Source organism: Musca autumnalis, unplaced genomic scaffold (genome assembly GCF_047663935.1).
Source record: "Musca autumnalis isolate F117 unplaced genomic scaffold, ASM4766393v1 scaffold_1, whole genome shotgun sequence".
Taxonomy (NCBI): Eukaryota; Metazoa; Arthropoda; class Insecta; order Diptera; family Muscidae; genus Musca; species Musca autumnalis.
The window spans coordinates 194,379,725-194,396,316 of record NW_027411644.1 but is presented as its reverse complement, the minus strand read 5'-3'; the positions used below and the strand labels follow the sequence as shown (position 1 = coordinate 194,396,316).

The 16,592-nt window shown below is 38.5% G+C and overlaps 1 protein-coding gene across 6 annotated transcripts in view; it reads right to left on the bottom strand.

Moving 5' to 3' along the window:
* Positions 1-397: 397 nt before the first annotated feature.
* LOC141388877 (endoplasmic reticulum aminopeptidase 2) overlaps positions 398-16,592 on the bottom strand; it is a 237,939-nt gene continuing 221,744 nt past the window's right edge. For all 6 annotated transcript variants that reach the window (XM_073959430.1, XM_073959434.1, XM_073959431.1 and 3 more), the window contains 9 exons: positions 13,361-13,541; positions 12,418-13,284; positions 12,195-12,353; positions 9,126-9,444; positions 8,919-9,061; positions 8,598-8,860; positions 1,429-1,558; positions 996-1,367; positions 398-925 (listed from right to left, as the gene is read on the bottom strand). In XM_073959430.1, the coding sequence (XP_073815531.1) occupies positions 776-925; positions 996-1,367; positions 1,429-1,558; positions 8,598-8,860; positions 8,919-9,061; positions 9,126-9,444; positions 12,195-12,353; positions 12,418-13,284; positions 13,361-13,541 (2,584 nt within the window). In that variant the 3' untranslated portion in view covers positions 398-775. The remainder of the gene's footprint in view (positions 926-995; positions 1,368-1,428; positions 1,559-8,597; positions 8,861-8,918; positions 9,062-9,125; positions 9,445-12,194; positions 12,354-12,417; positions 13,285-13,360; positions 13,542-16,592) is intronic.

Below are 16,592 nucleotides of genomic sequence, written 5' to 3'. Positions count from 1 at the left end.
GTGCAAAACTCTTTGTTATATAAGAAATATTTTTTATATAAATTATTTTATTTTTAAATTATTTTGCTAAATTAATTTAAATACAATTACATATATTTCACTACACCCTAATAACTATGATTGTATTGTATGACTAACTATTTTCGTATGTCTGTACTTAAAATGGCTCTTAATTAATTAAATAAAATTTGTTTATGTATTAATTTATGGTAAAGATATGGAAATTAAATATTTTATCACCTCAAAAAAGGATTCTGCTTATAAATGTATGTATGTATTTGTATTTGCATGTATGTCTGTCTGTACTCCTGATAATAATTACAACAACATAATAAATACTTTTGTGTTTATTGTTTTACACGATTTTACTTTTCTTTTTGTTTGTTACTTCTTTTCATTTTTCCAAAGGAACATAATTACAAATGAGGATATATTTTTCATTATTTTCTTGTTTCAAAATTGAAGTTAAGATACTCTTTTTTGTTGCTAATTCTGAGTGATTCGTATATACCATATGATATAATGAGTTTGTTTTTAAATATTTAGTTCCTCTTAGATCACTTGTTATTCATCTTATTTTGATTGATTTTTATAAGATTTTTTATTTTATATATACTTTTTTATTCTTTATCTTTGTTTTGAAAAAATGCTGATAAATATTTATATAAATAAAATTTAATACTATACAGATTTTACATTTTATGTTTGAGTGAGTTTTATTTTGTATATGTGTGTGAGAGAGAGGGAGAGCAAATGAGTTTTCATGCTCTTAGTTTTAATGGGAATGTAAATTACTTTCTACCCATTTATACAGTGAAGGCTGAGATCGGGCCACCCATTCAACGTTGGAAGCCACACTACTTAAGGTCATATTTAAAACACCCAAACCGGGTCCTCGGCCAAAGCGATGTACCAAGGATTTGAGCTGAAAAGAAAAGAGAAAATAACACTCTCTTTTTATACTTTCTTGAAATAAAAAACATTTCCCTTCTTACCTCATCATAATCGAATTTTGTTGCGCCATATTGTGTTATGGCCGATATCACTTTGGCAAAGGCCAGTGTACCCTGGCCCATACGTGATTCCAATTCAAACCATTTCGCTTGTAAAAAGCGACAAGCCATTGCACCACCGGTTGGTGTTCCAGCAATGGCTTGCAAAACTTGTACCACTTCATTTGTGGGCAACATTGTGACGTGGGAGAGAAGACGATTCTGTAGCCATGCATCTTTAGTTCTACCCAATGCCCGTAAAAGTTGCATGCGTTCCACATAACTATCGGAATTTCTTCGCAGGGTTACAAAACGTTCCCAGCAATGTTGCCAGAAGATGTATTCACCCGACAGTATTGAACCCGAATAAACCACCTGGAAATGTAAAAAATATATATTTTAGCAAAATGTTTAAATGTTGCTGTTTAAAAATTACCTCTCTTAGATTTGGCGGTATAGCTGAACCATTGTAAAATAGAAATTGATTTAACATATTTTTGGCCTTTGTTATGCTATCGATATCTTCCCACAAAACGGATGCCAGTAGAACTTCGGGTCGCATTAATCTATTTGAAAGAGAAAATGAAATGGACATTGAACAATTAATTTATGTTGAACACCTTCGTCTGCCTGGTGTAACAATCTTGAATGATGATATGACGATTCATTCAGCAGATACGTGCTGGTAGCTGCTGGCGGGGACGACATCCCGGTACGCGACGCTTTTAATGACAGTTAGCCTAATTGAGGAGAGAGCTATCTATCGCACTCTTCAATTTCAATACCTGTAGTTAAAATATCTATTATGTAACCTAATAGTCTCCGATTTAGATAGTATCGCCATTCTGTCATTCATGTTAAACGATTGCCCTGACGTAAACGCATTCTAAGTCGTAGCCCTTTTAGATCTTGTAGCTCTTCGGGACTGAAAATTTGGAGTTGTTGCTTCCTACCTTTTGACCATTTATCCCCCAACGGTTCGGAAAGTAGAATTCGGTCAATCGTAATGATTCTTGTGGGCAAGTTTTGATACATTTCCTTTATCCTTCTCATAAGTTTTAACTTCCTTCTTATCTCCACTAACCCCTTCTCGAGTAATCGACTTATTCAAGCCCTTTTGTCGATAGACCCCTTTTTGTTGTCATGAGCGTAATGTGCATCGTAGAGCTAAACCAAGTGAACCCAGAGTCAGGGAGCTAACACTGAAAGTTAACAGGTTGGTCGCTGAGCATAAGTGGAACAAGTGGTTATATCATCTGAGAGGTGCGACATTGGAGCCGGAATTAGTGAATTGTGGGCATTGGTTATGTCTCTCTCGAACCCTGGAAAGAAGGAAGATAGCACCTCAGTCACGTTTGGCGATGTTACACTGGCTGATCCGATAGTTTACCGAGCACCCCCGCTGTGACAGGGCGAAGAAAAATGTACATACTAAGTTGCATTACATCTCTTCCTGCCGAGGAATGGATTATATTTCGATTGTCATTAAGGGGTTATCCCTAGTTTTGCTGGCCAAAAAAACTCAATTTTCATAATTTTTTCTGAGAAAACTGCCAATAATTTTCTAATAATTGTTCCACAAACATCCCATACGGGACAAGGGAGACTTCTCTCATATCAATGAGTGCACCCCGATTCATATTAGCTCAATGATAAGGGACCTACTGTTTATTGCCGAGTCCGAACGGCGTGTCTAAGACACCACTTGTAGAGAAGTTTTTCAAGGCTGAAATACTCAGGAAATGTTGCCAACATTACTGAGGGTTGACTGGCCGGGAAATCGAACCCACGACCTTCAGCGTGCAAGGCGGGTGTGCATACCATTGCACCACGGTGGCACCAATAATTTTAGGTAAATCTTTTATTCCTATAAAAGAGGGCATCCTAAACAACCTTTGGAATTTTTGTTGTTGAAAAATATTGCACAGTTTTGTGGTAAAAGCGTTTTGCGGTACCAACGCTTGGTCGAAAACGAATGGGCCGATCTTCATATTTGTTAGTGCGCGTTTTAAGAACCTAATAATCTTGTCTTTAAGCGAGACAGAATTTTCAAAAGTCTATTTTAACAAAAATAGTGACCTGTAAAATTCAAAATTTCGATTTTAACGAAAAAATTGACCTATTTGGCCAACATAGGCAAAAAAATTAAAAAAAAACTGTCTCGCTTAAAGATAGGGTTTTTATGTGTTTAATAAGCTCACCAAAATATACGAAGATCGGTCTATCCGTTTTCGAGCGTTTGCGGTGCCAACGCTTGCTCGAAAACGAATGGGCCTATCTTCATATATTTATCTGCGCGTCTTAAGAACATAATAATCTTGTCTTTAAACGAGACAGAATTTTCAAAAATCTATTTTAACAAAAATAGTGACCTGTAAAATTCAAAATTTCGATTTTAACGAAAAAATGAACCTATTTTAGCCAAAAAATAAGCCAAAAAATTTTATGTATTTAATAAGCTCACCAAAATATACGAAGATCGGTCTATCCGTTTTCGAGCTATCGTTGGCACCGACTTCAAAAATGTCATTTCGAGGAAAACGCGTTTTAAGTTTTTATTTCGGTTTACATAAATAAAAAAGTGTATTTTTGGTAAAATTACAAGGAGCTCCTCCGCCGACGATGCTGCTTATAAAATGGAAATTTGGTGTTGCCTTCGCAACATTCTTCCTTCACGAGTGCGCTCGGCCGCACGTCTCTCTGCCAGTGCACTTCGTGCTTGGTCGATTTTTTTTAGCATATTCGTGTGATTTTGTACCTTCGTTACAAAGACCAATCGCAATGTAAGCTGCTAAATTTACAACGAGTGCTCCACTTGATAGGGCTTTGGGGCAAATTTTCCAAATAAGTTGATTGAAGCTTTCGTTGCTGTTTTGATTCAAACCGCCGACGCATCTTTCGAGTAAAGACTCTTTATTTATGTCGTTGTATATAGGTCTATAGCATCCAAAACATTTGATGGAAGTGGTCTGTAATCGTGTATGAAAGCCTCTTTTCTTGTCGAAGCCCTGTTTTTTCAGCTTGCGATTCATCATCTCTCTTGCAGTATATAGACTTCCGTTTGTTTGGTAGATATTTCCATATTTTATATGTTCGTCTAAGGGCTCGTGAAACTTACTAATAGGCAAAAAATAATGAATGAGCGGTTTTATAATATGAAAACCCTATTCACAGGTACAATACTTCTATACCTGGACATGGAAATGAATGAATGACCGTCCACATGTTTCATTCATAGGTTACAAGTGAATTCATTTCAGGATATTCCCAACAGGTGGCCATAGTGAGGTACATTAAAATTATGCAAAAAGAAGTGGTATAATAAACCAACAAAGTACGCCTAAACACACAAACCACTACGGCTTCTCCACTTTGAAAGGTCATATCAGCGAATTTTGCTCCGATCGACTTGATTTTTTTCGATATTTTGAAATTGACAAATAGGGATAACCCCTTAAGAACGCTATGTCATTCAAAGTCTTGTACCTTATGGAATTTCCACAGTAACGCTGAAACAGGTGTATGAGCCGGGAGTTGAGAATCTCACGAAAGTTCTCAGCCTGTCGCTATCCATCCACGTCATGCCCGAAGTCTGGCCGGGTAAGGATGCCAGCAAAGATGCATCGAACAGACCGATTTCGCTATTGTCGCCCGTAGCAAAGACTCATGCAACAGCTACTACTACTGCAACAGCGCTATACGCCGTATGCACATATATTAGTGGAGGACTCAATAAAAAAGCCGTGGGATAGGACAGTGTTGGTGGCTAAAAAAAAAAAAAAAAAAAAAACATTGTTCCACAACATCCCATACGGGACAAGGGAGACTTCTCTCATATCAATGAGTGCACCCCGATTCATATTTAGCTCAATGATACGGGACCTACTGTTTATCGCCGAGTCCGAACGGCGTGTCATAAGACACCACTTGTGGAGAAGTTTTTCAAGGCTGAAATACTCAGGAAATGTCGCCAACATTACTGAGGGGTATTTTGCCACCGTTGAAAAATGTTTGATGTTGCCTGGCCGGGGAATCGAACCACCGACCTTCTGCGTGCAAGGCGGGCGTGCATACCATTGCACCACGATGGCACCCAGTGTTGGTGGCTAGAATTATCAAAAGATTATGATACTGTCAGGTACTCCACTCTGTTTGAGAACATAGAGAAGTTACCTAAAGTTACGTTTGAAACGTTAGATAATCAATTATATGGGGGACGCCAGTCGAACGTGGCATTCAGGAACAACAAGTTGATGCTCCATAGATTGCAAATGTTTAACTTCTACTTTTCTAAACGTTCGAAATGACATTGAGATCGATACGTGTGTGGATGATTGTACGAACTTGTCGAAGTATACCAAACTTACAAAAAGTATACCAAAGACATAAATACAACAAGATAAGACTTTTTTTGCCATCATTCTTCAGTGAATGGCTTTTGAATTTAACATAATGTTATATTACGATATGGTGATATAACATTTTTTTCTTTTATACATTTTTACGTATTTAACCGAATTTACCGATCCAATTGACATAGAATTATTCTTGAATAGATTCTTGAATTCATAAATTTCGTTTCTGATACCATTACATGAAATGTTCCTCCTTGGTTGCGATTTTGAATTAACTGCAACCTGTTAAGGGTAATGTTTCTATACAAAGTTTCGTAAACATTTTTTTGTTGCATGCATTTTGTCTAGTCTTAGTTGTATTTATGTCTTTGAGTATACGCTCGACGTATTTCGGTATTTCTGATAAGAAAACATGTGTTCTACTTTTTTCACCACACATGCCCTGGGTATACGGACGTATATAGGTATGGGCCTAAAAGTAATTAGAAAACCTTGTACTAAAACTTCAATTTCGAAACAAATAATTCCTTTCAATTTTGAGTTACTTGCCTTGTAAGAAGTCACAACCTTACTGATGTTTTTAAAGTTTTTAAGAGATCATACGTAAATGTCAACTTCTTCTGTTTTGTTTTGTTAAATACCATTATAAATTACAAAAACAGTGATAGAATATTAAAATATGATATGTTTAGAGACAATTTGCTGAATAGTTGCAGAGATTTGCTGATATCGATTTTTCGATTTTTGACGCAGGTTGGGACCAGTGTGCAGTGTGGTCTGCGAACATGGAGCAATATTCAAACCTGGGTACTTTAGTTGGGTGTCGCCAAGCAGTCAAGGGATTTTTCAGCACGGCAACACAATGGCATATTATATTCTTTTGAGAAAAGAAATAATTGTAAATAATTTTTAAAGAAAACAAGTAAGCAAAGGTTATAGTCGGACGTGGCCGACCATGTGATACCCTATACCACTGCCCCTGGGAATTAACTTTCAGCAAATCAAAATCCCTTTATGGTCCATTTCACCCGCTAAATATTTCCCGATCATCACCAATAAAAATAGGGATCTATTCTGGTCTGAACCCGACCTCCATACAAAATTTCGTGACGATCGGTCCATAATTGCGGCCTGGAGTTTGATTACAATTTATAATGGACAGACGGACGGACACACATCTCAAAATCGATTTATCTCGTCGAGATATGAAGATTGGTATACCATATTGGGGGTCTCCGACGAATATTTCGCGGTGTTACATGAATTTTTCCCAAAACAAACTTATAATACCCTTTCCACACAGTGGTGTAGGGTACAACAATAGGGGTGTCTTTTTACTTACTAAATGTTGCTGAAACATTTTGAAGCATTGTGGCGTTTTTTTATTGGGATAGCGTTTGCAATTTTGTTTTTTCAAAATAGTCTGGCTTAATCCCATTGTTGTTGTTTTAATATTTTAAAACAACTATTTTATTAGTGGAAAAGATTTGGCATTGTTCGCCAAGGGGTAAGGCAGGGAATACTATAGTTTCGATCCACGCCACTGGATCTCATCAGTTCCCTTGTTTCTTGTTTGTGGATATTCTCCACCGAAGTTATTTTTCAATAACTTCTTCAACAAGAAACTTTTTATACCCAAACATTAATCGTCAGCTTGAAGTATAAAGGTAAGCAAAGAAAAAAGTTCAATGAGAAGTTTTTCCTTGGCAACCTCATACAACTCCGACGAAAGTGTCTGCGAAAACAATTCAAACCTCTTCCACTTGTATGTGTCGTCGAATTTTGACGAATGCACACACCAAATTTTGGTTGGACTGCTTTACAGCAAAAACAACACACGTCGTGCCAGTGTCTTCAATTTGAAGCATTGTGGCGTTTTTTTATTGGGATAGCGTTTGCAATTTTGTTTTTTCAAAATAGTCTGGCTTAATCCCATTGTTGTTGTTTTAATATTTTAAAACAACTATTTTATTAGTGGAAAAGATTTGGCATTGTTCGCCAAGGGGTAAGGCAGGGAATACTATAGTTTCGATCCACGCCACTGGATTTCATCAGTGGTGGAGAATATCCACAAACAAGAAACAAGGGAACTGCTGAGATCCAGTGGCGTGGATCGAAACTATAGTATTCCCTGCCTTACCCCTTGGCGAACAATGCCAAATCTTTTCCACTAATAAAATAGTTGTTTTAAAATATTAAAACAACAACAATGGGATTAAGAAAGACTATTTTGAAACAACAATGTTGCTGAAACATTTTTTCGGCAACTTTTCCTTTATACAACTGTCAAAATCTGCAACCATTAGTAATAATTAGGTTTGTCTTCGTACTTACTAAATGTTGCTGAAACACTTTTTTCAGCAACTTTTCTTTTATATTTGGTTTGTCTTTTTACGTACTGAACTTTACTGAACATTTTTTCTTCAGTAAAGTTTTGACAATTGTATAATTGAAATGTTGCTAAACATTACTGAAGAAACAATGTTCAGTAAAGTTCAGTACGTAAAAGGACAAACCTATTATTGTCAAAATCAGAAACATTAGTAATAATTATTACAAATTATCGAGTACGCAGACAGGCATAATTATTACAAATTATCACGTAAAAAGACACAGCTAATATGTTTTGACAGCAAAAGAAGACATCAGCTGGGCGTACTGGGACACGTAGTAATTACACTATGGATCTGCCGATAGCAAAAGTGCTGTCAACGTTTATTTAAACTTTTAATTCATAATTTTGCGTTTTTTAAAACGATTTTTGTCCGTAACGGCAAAATGAGTTAAAGAATTGCCATACTGGCAATGCTGACCTGCCCTACCCTAATCTTACGAGAAGGATAGATAATAACACATTTTAACAAAAAAATCTATTAATCCAAAGACAATGAATTGTAAAGACTGGAAGAGGTGCATAATTCAGATATGTTTATGAAACAAAGTATATAAACATTTGATCAACAACAGGGGTATGTTAATGTTAAAAACTCCATTAAAGCGCATTTAGGCTTATACGAATTGTAGGAAAGCAAAAAGTTGGACTTAGGATTGTTCATTGAATATGAACTAAGCGGTTAAAAACGCCTGAAATTGTTAACTACTTAACAGAATTTTGTTATGATATCGTAACAACAGAGCTTAACTCCATCTATTGACAAATGTTAACAATTGACTTTTCCCATCTTAGTATATTTACATCTTTGATTTATCATTCAAAAGGGATATATAAACCAGTGATTGTTTTTCTTACCTTGTTGCTTCATCGCCATCGTCATTCCAACCGATCTTTTCAATTACTGTCGACAGTTTCATTTTAATGAATTCCGATAACATCAGGAAACATTCCGAATATTTCAAGATGCGACGCCATTTTTCCAAATGTCTCAAAGTCAAGGCCATTGGACCCCAATTTGTTTCACTTGGCAGATATTGTATTAAATTCATGGTGATTTCGCATGGCAGCAAATTGGCATGGCAGAGGGTAAATGCATCCGACAGTAGACCCAAGCGATCCTAAAACAAAGAAATGCGCATTTACTTAAAGGTTACAAATAATTTCACTTCCACTTACTTCTCCGGTAAATTTCTCTGGATCATTGGACATATCTTCAATTATGTTCGCCCAATTATCATCGTTATAAAGGACACGATAATAACCCGATTGCCGGGCATTTACCTTTATCCATTTGACATTTTCGGGAACATTGAAGGTTACTACAAAGTTAAATACGTTAATTATTTGCATTGCGTATACGCTTCTGAGGTCCTTCAAACTTACAATCAATATTCTGCATCCACAGTGTTTCCGAATTATTATTGATATCTGTTACATAGGTTATGGGAAAAATCCATTTCATTTGTTGTGGAGGTTTGTGTTTACCACCCGTTGTGGGTGGAGTCGGTGTTGTTGATGTTGTTGTACTATTTGTGGAATTTGCCGATGTTTTGTTGTAATTATTACCATCGTACGTATCATCGTGAATGGCTAAAAATTCGGCAGGTTTAAAAGGTTTTTGTGATATGGTAATACGATTGCCCAACTTTGTAACGGTAAGTAGTGGAAAGCCTGGCTGATGTGTCCACAATGACATCATATCCTGAAAGAGATGAAAAGGAAATATGTTATTAGATTGTCAAAACAAATTACTATTTTGAGAAACTTTTACGGCTGTGATGGTTGTGTTTATAGGTCGTGTGCCTAAGGAAAAGCTATACAAGAATTTCTATCAGTGGAAGACATTTGAAAAGCCTTTTTGTGAAGAGAACCATATAAAGATCATCTGCCTATAGAAGATCTTTCGAAGTTCTTTTGTCTATGGAAAACCTGTCAATCGTCTTCGGTCTAAGAAGAAGTTGGTCTAAAGAAGCCCTTCCGAAGATCTTCGGCCAATGGAATACCCTTCAAATGACCTCGGTCAATAGAAGACCTTTCGAAGGTCTTTTGTATGTATATAGTAAAGAGTTCTAAGGCCTTTTGTCCATCCTTTCGCATCCTATATGTCGCCGGCCTTCTGTCTTAAGAATCCTTTTGAAGGTCTTCTACTTATAGATTCCTTTTAAAGGTCTTCTGTCAATAGAAGGGCTTCTGCTTTTAGAATAACTGTTAGAAGTCTTCCGTCTATAAAAGACCTTTGGAGGGACTTCTGCCTACAGAAGACTTTTCGAGGGGTTTCGAAGATGAACTTTCGAACGTCTTATGTTTGTAGAAGACCTTTTGAAGGTCACCTGCCCCATATGGCTTCTCGAAGGTTTTCCGTCTAGATGGCCTCTCGAACATCTGTATTTAGGGGACCGTTCAAAGTCTTCTTCTATAGAATACTTTTTCGGGGGTCTCTGTCAATAGAAGAACTTTACATGGCCTTCTGCCCATAGAAGGCCTCTCGAAGGACTTCTGTCTAACCCTTTCGAAGGACTTCTGTCTATAAAAGCCTTTTCGAAGGTCATTTGTCTATAAAAGACCTTTCAAAGGTCTGCTGTCAGAAGAAGACCCTTCGAAGGTCTTCTGTCTAAAGAAGGCCTTTCGGAGATCTTCTGTCTATAGAAGACCTTTTGGAGGTCTTCTGTCTATAGAAGACCTTTTGGAGTCTTCTGTCTACAGAAGACTTTTTCTGGGACCTTCTGTCTTTAGAAGACTTTTCGAATGTCTTATGTCTACAGAAGACCTTTTGAAGATCTTCTGTTTATAGAAGACATTTCGAAGGTCTTCTGTCTATAGAAGACTTTTCGCAGGTCTTCTGGTTATAGAAGACATTTCGAAGGTATTCTGTCTATAGACGACTTTTCGAAGGTTTTCTGTCTATAAAAGACTTTTCGCAGGTCGTTTGTCTGAAGAAGTCTTTTCGAAGGTCTTCTGTCTATAGAAGACCTATCGAAGGTCTTCTGTCTATAGAAGACATTTCGAAGGTCTTCTGTCTAAAGAAGACATTTCGAAGGTTTTCTGTCTACAACAGACCTTTCGAAGGACTTCTGTCTATAGAAGACCTTTCGAAGGTCTTCTGTCTATGGAAGACCTTTCGAAGGTCTTCAGTCTATAGAATACCTTTCGAAGGGCTTCAGTCTATAGAAGACCTTTCGAGGTCTTCTGTCTATAGAAGACATTACGAAGGTCTTCTGTCTATAGAAGACCTTTCGAAGGTCTTCTGTCTATGGAAGACCTTTCGAAGGTCTTCTGTCTATGGAAGACCTTTCGAAGGTCTTCAATCTATAGAATACCTTTCGAAGGGCTTCAGTCTATAGAAGACCTTTCGAGGTCTTCTGTCTATAGAAGACATTTCGAAGGTCTTCTGTCTAAGAAGACCTTTCGAAGGTCGTCTGTCTATAGAAGACGTTTCGAGAGTCTTCTGTCTTTAGAAGACTTTTCGAAGGTCTTCTGTCTTTAGAAGACCTGTTGGAGGTCTTCTTTCTATAAAATACAGTTCGAAGGTCTTCTAGCTATAGAAGACTATTCGCAGGTCTTCTGTCTGTAGAAGGCCCTTAGAAGGCCTGCTGTCTAAAGCAGACCTTTCGAAATTCTTCTGATTTTAGAAGACTTTCAGTCTATAGAATTCACATTTCAAATGTCTTTCGAGTTTTCGAAAGTCACCTATCGGAGGTCTTCTTATTATAAAAGATATTTCGAAGGTCTTCTGTCTATAGAAGACGCTTCGAAAGTCTTCTGTCTATGGAAGACCTTTCGAAGGTCATCTGTCTATAGAAGACCTGTCGAAGGTCTTCTCTGTATAGAAGACCTTTCGAAGGTTTTCTATCACTAGAAGACATATCAAAGGTCTGCTGTCTCCAGAAGGTCTTCTGTATCTAGAGAGTTCTTCGAAGGTCTTCTGTTTTTGGAAGACCTTCGGGGGTCTATTGTCCATTGAAGACCTCTCGTATTTCTTCTGTTGCTAAAAGAACACCTGTTGAAAGTCTCCTCTCATTAGAACACTTCTGAAGTTTTCCTGTCTATAGGTGGCCTTTTGAAGGTCTCCTGTTTTTAGGAAAACTTTTAAGAAGACAATTCGATGGTCTTCTGCCTTGGCAGATTTTCCGAAGTTCGTCTGTCATTAGAATAACTGTACGAGATCTTTTGTCTATAATATACCTTTCGAAGGACTATTTGAAGGTCTCCTGTCTGTAGAAGGCTCTTCGAAGGTCTTCTGTTTATAGAAGGCTCTTCGAAAGTATTCTGTTTACAGAAGACCTTTCGACGGTCTCCTGTCTTGGGAAGACCTTTCGAAGGACTTCAGTTCAGGTGTTCTGTCCATAGAAGACAATTCGAATGCATAAAGAAATTTAGACGATCGTTCGAAGTTTTTTTGTCTTTAGGAAACGTTTCGGTGGTCTTCTGTCTGTCTGATTTTTAAAACCTTACCTTTATATTTTTAGCTCCGTTGGCTTTTTTGGTGCAAATATTCCACAAATCCAAGGGTTCGGCAGTTTTGAAACGATTCAATTTGAGAAAACCTCCCAAGCAACTTCTGAAACGATCTTCTCCTATAGCCGTATGTAACATGGAGAATATGGCGGCAGTCTGAAAGAGAATAAGTAAATAATTTAAACCATTCCAATCCTTTCATACCTAAAATTTTACTCACTTTTTGTATAAAGAAATCTTCATTGTTTCCATCATGGCTGGTGCCATTCATAATGCTGTCCCATCCCTGGATGGCATCAATGTCCAGTGCAGCTGTGGCCATATTAAATAAATACATTTCTCGAAGAGGCCAATTTTCTTGTAGCGGTGAAAGAGTGTGAATTCCCAAATATTTTATTAAACCCTCCCACAACCAAACATCTTTCAAAACCTTCCGCGAAGTTATGCCACCAAAAAATTGTCGCACTATGGCTTCGGCCACAAGTAAAGCACTTTCCTGATATTGTACCGTTGTTATTGATTCCGGTTCCGTTAGGAATGATGTCTTCAACGTGACCAAACCCAATGATGATATAATATTCCGATCCAATGATGGTAATGCCACAAAATCCACTTTGGTCAGAGGATAACTAACCTCCAACCATGTTTGGAGATATTCTAAAACATCACGTGAAGTGTGAAGGATAAATGAAGATCTTGGCAGTAATTCACGGGGAGCATAAAATGTATATGATGGAGCTCTTGTAATACTTGATCGTGTCGATTGGCTAAGGGCGGTAAGATTTTTCGTATCCAAATCTTTTGTGGGTGCTGCCGTCGTTGTTGTGGTTGTTAGATTTTTACCCAAAATATTGATATTTAACGAATGTGTCAGAGCTGTAATGTTACGAACTGGTGGCTTTTTATCTTTTTGCAGGGTGTAGTTGCTGAGTTGACCGGATTTGCGACCACTACCACCGGATGGTGGAGCTTGTGTTGCAGGTAAATAGGCAGCGGATGGTTGCAATGATTCACGCTGGAAATCACTTACAACCCAAGCCACAGCATCGGCCGGCAGTGGTGGTGTTTCAATAAAATCATCACGTAACTGGAAAGAGAGGGAGAGAGAGGGGGAATGGTATTAAAATTCTTTGTTGTCGTTGTATGGAAATGCCTTTACTTACCAACCCCGTACCCATGTAGAAGCCCACATCCTCCGTGGTGTGTACTATGGAATTGGAAAGACCAATATGGAAGCGATCACGAAATACTGATACACGGAAGGGTGCCCTTATGTGTGGCTCATCAAAACAGGGAAATGCTTTTCGTGCACCGTTCGGCCGAAAAACTGTGGCCGCCAATAATCTGAAAGGGATAATATATTAAAATTTCAGAGCTGGTTTTGATACGACAAAAATGTGGCCCCACTCGAAACTAATAAAAGCTTTGGACCCAAGGTATTTCTAATCAGTTCGAGACAATTTGGAGGGGATTTATCCCTGCTCGTCCGTCGGCCTGGCTAGCTAGTGCACACAACAACTCTAGAATGGATCTACCGATTTGGTCCAAACTTTGCAAATCGTAATATTTCTACCAGACATAAACAGGCTAAAATATTGACTATGGGTCCACTTTTTCAGATCACACCACTTTGTTCTAAACAAGAGAAATCACTTGTGATATGACCTTTTGCGGAACAGAATAGGAACCTATATTGCCGCGGACAAAGGTGTTCCGTTAAAACAAATTATTGATAAAGATGGGAATAATTTTACATAGAAGAACCTAAATAACGCAGTACCAGCGCCCGTTGTTGATCTGCATACGAGTCATACCTCGTGGTCATCAAGCGACAGTGAGTACATCTCTCCCACAGATGTGGTTGCGTTGGCATTTCTGGCTGAATCTACTGCAAATTCAAAGAGTAGGAGACTGAGAAACTCAGGGGAAGTTCAAGCTCGCTACAGATGTGGTCGAAGCTACTGGGACAAGCACACAGCCTATGAACAAATACAGGGAAAGGAGACTGAAAAACATAGACTTAGCCTTCAGATTCAGGCGACTCCGAATCTGATAACAAAAGCAGAACGAGTTCAACCATCGTGAAAATCCCAAATAAGGAGGAGCCTCACAACTTGGTAGAGCATTGAAAAGCTCTCAACACACAGGCTCAAGTTTAAGAGCAATCAAAAAGGCTATATCGCAGGATAGTGATCATGAACACCCCCTCCACTGCTTCGGAAATGGGGAAGAGGAGGATCACTTCTCCTGAAGAGCATAACACTGCAAAACCGACAAAAAACGAAAAGAGCTCCACATCTTCACATTTTTGTGCGAGCCACGCAAAGAAGACGGTTCGGAGAATGCTTTGGCAGAGGGCGGCAAAGTGAGATCGAAGACGAAGAAAGCATGTCCGGCTGCGGACTTGACTGCAGAGCATTAGTATTCTGTGAATGCCGGACCCAGCAGAAGAGGAAAATGGCTGCGGAGTGCTTAAGTGAACCACCATCTTACGCCAAGGTAGCCAAAGAACGTTGCATAGTCGAAATTTGCTATGTCGTGATCGATACTAAGAGAAGTTCCGTCAAGCTATTAACAGAACGGTCAATAACAACATCTTGAATCACCCAATGCAGGGTGATGATCCTAATCAAATTATCAGCAGCGGGGTCAAAGAAGATATGGGGCCAAAGGCGATTTTCCCAGAGTGCAAACATTGCCGCTCTCAAAAATATTGTCAACTCAGAACTTGGAGCAGCAATTTAGAGACGGAACATATGCTGGTAGTCTTTGGTCACCAAAACTTCGGACATGAAGAGATGAGAAGTCTTCCACAGGGAGGACCAAGAGAACGGCACTATCTTTGTTGTCAGAATCGATCACCTCTCCATGACCAGTCCGACAAAGTCAAAGGGCATAACGTTCTACGTCTCAAACGCATAGTGGGAAAGGTGAAGATCGGCGTGAACCAGGAAGCCAACAAAAACAGAGCGGAGGTAATACCTTCAAGCAACAAAGAACAAGGATCCGAGACTGAAATCAGCGACAACCAAGAAGCGGGAGGAGACCTTTCCAAGGTATTCTGTGTATAGAATGTCTCGAATTTCCTCTGTCTATTGAAGACCTCTCGAATGTCTTAAGTCTACAGTAGACCTTTTGAATGCCTTCTGTCTATAGAAGACTTTTCTCAGATTGTCTATTCTAGACCTCTCGAAGGTCTTTTGTCTCTTAAAGGTCTATTGTCTATAGAAGACCTTTCTAAGGAATTCCGTCTATAGTAGGTCTTCTGCATATAGCAGATTTATCGAGTGTCTACTGTCTATAGAAGACCTATCGAAAGTCTTTTGTTTATGGAATGTTCGAATGTCCTCTGTTTATTGAAGACCTCTCGAAGGTATTCAGTCTATAGAAGACTTTTCTCAGATTTTCTGTGTATTAAAATCCTCTTGAAGGTCTTCTGTCTATAGAATAGCTTTCGAATGTCTTCTGACTATAGGAGACTTTCCGACGGTCTTTTGCCTGTAGAAAACATCTCGAAGGTCTTCTGTCTATAGAAGACCTTTCGAAGATCTTATGTCTAATGAAGTAGTCTCGAAAGTTTTCTCTCCCTAGAGAATTTTCCCCCAGATTTTCTATCTATACAACCTTTATAAAGATAGTCTGTCTATTCTCGAAGGTCTTCTATACATAAACCTTTCGAACGCTTCTGACAATAGGAGACTTTCCGACGGTCTTCTGCCTGTAGAAGACACCTTGCAGGTCTTCTGTCTATAGAAGACTTCTAGAAGGTGATCTGTCTATATGAGGGTCTTCTGTCTAAAAAAGACTTTTCGAAGGTCTTCTGTCTATTGAAGACCTCTCGAAGGTTTTATCGAAGACTTTTCGAAGGTTTTCTGTCTATATGAAACCTTTCGAAAGTCTACTATCTATAGAGGACCTCTCGAAGGTCTTATGTCTCTAGAAGACTTTTCTAAGGTCTTCCGCCTATTGAAATCCTCGGGAAGGTCTTCTGTCCATAGAAGACCTTTCGAATGTCTTCTGGCTATAGGAGACTTTCCGGCGGTCTTCTGCCTATTGAAGACATCCTGAAGGTCTTCTATCTGTAAAAGACCTTTCGAATATCTTCCCTCTACTGAAGACCTTTCGAACGTCTTCTGTCTATTGAATACTTTTCGAATGCCTTTTATATGTAGAAGGTCTTTCGAAGGTCTTCTGTCTACAGGAGACATTTCGAATGACTTCTCCCTACAGAAGACCTTTCGAAGGTATTCTCTTTATCAATGAACTTTTGAACGTCTTCTGTATACTGAAGACCCCTCGAAAGTCTTCTGTCTGTTCAAAACCTCTCGATGGTCCCCGGTCTGTAGAAGACCTTTCGAGGTATTCGGCCGAAGAAAACCTTTCGATTGTCTGTAG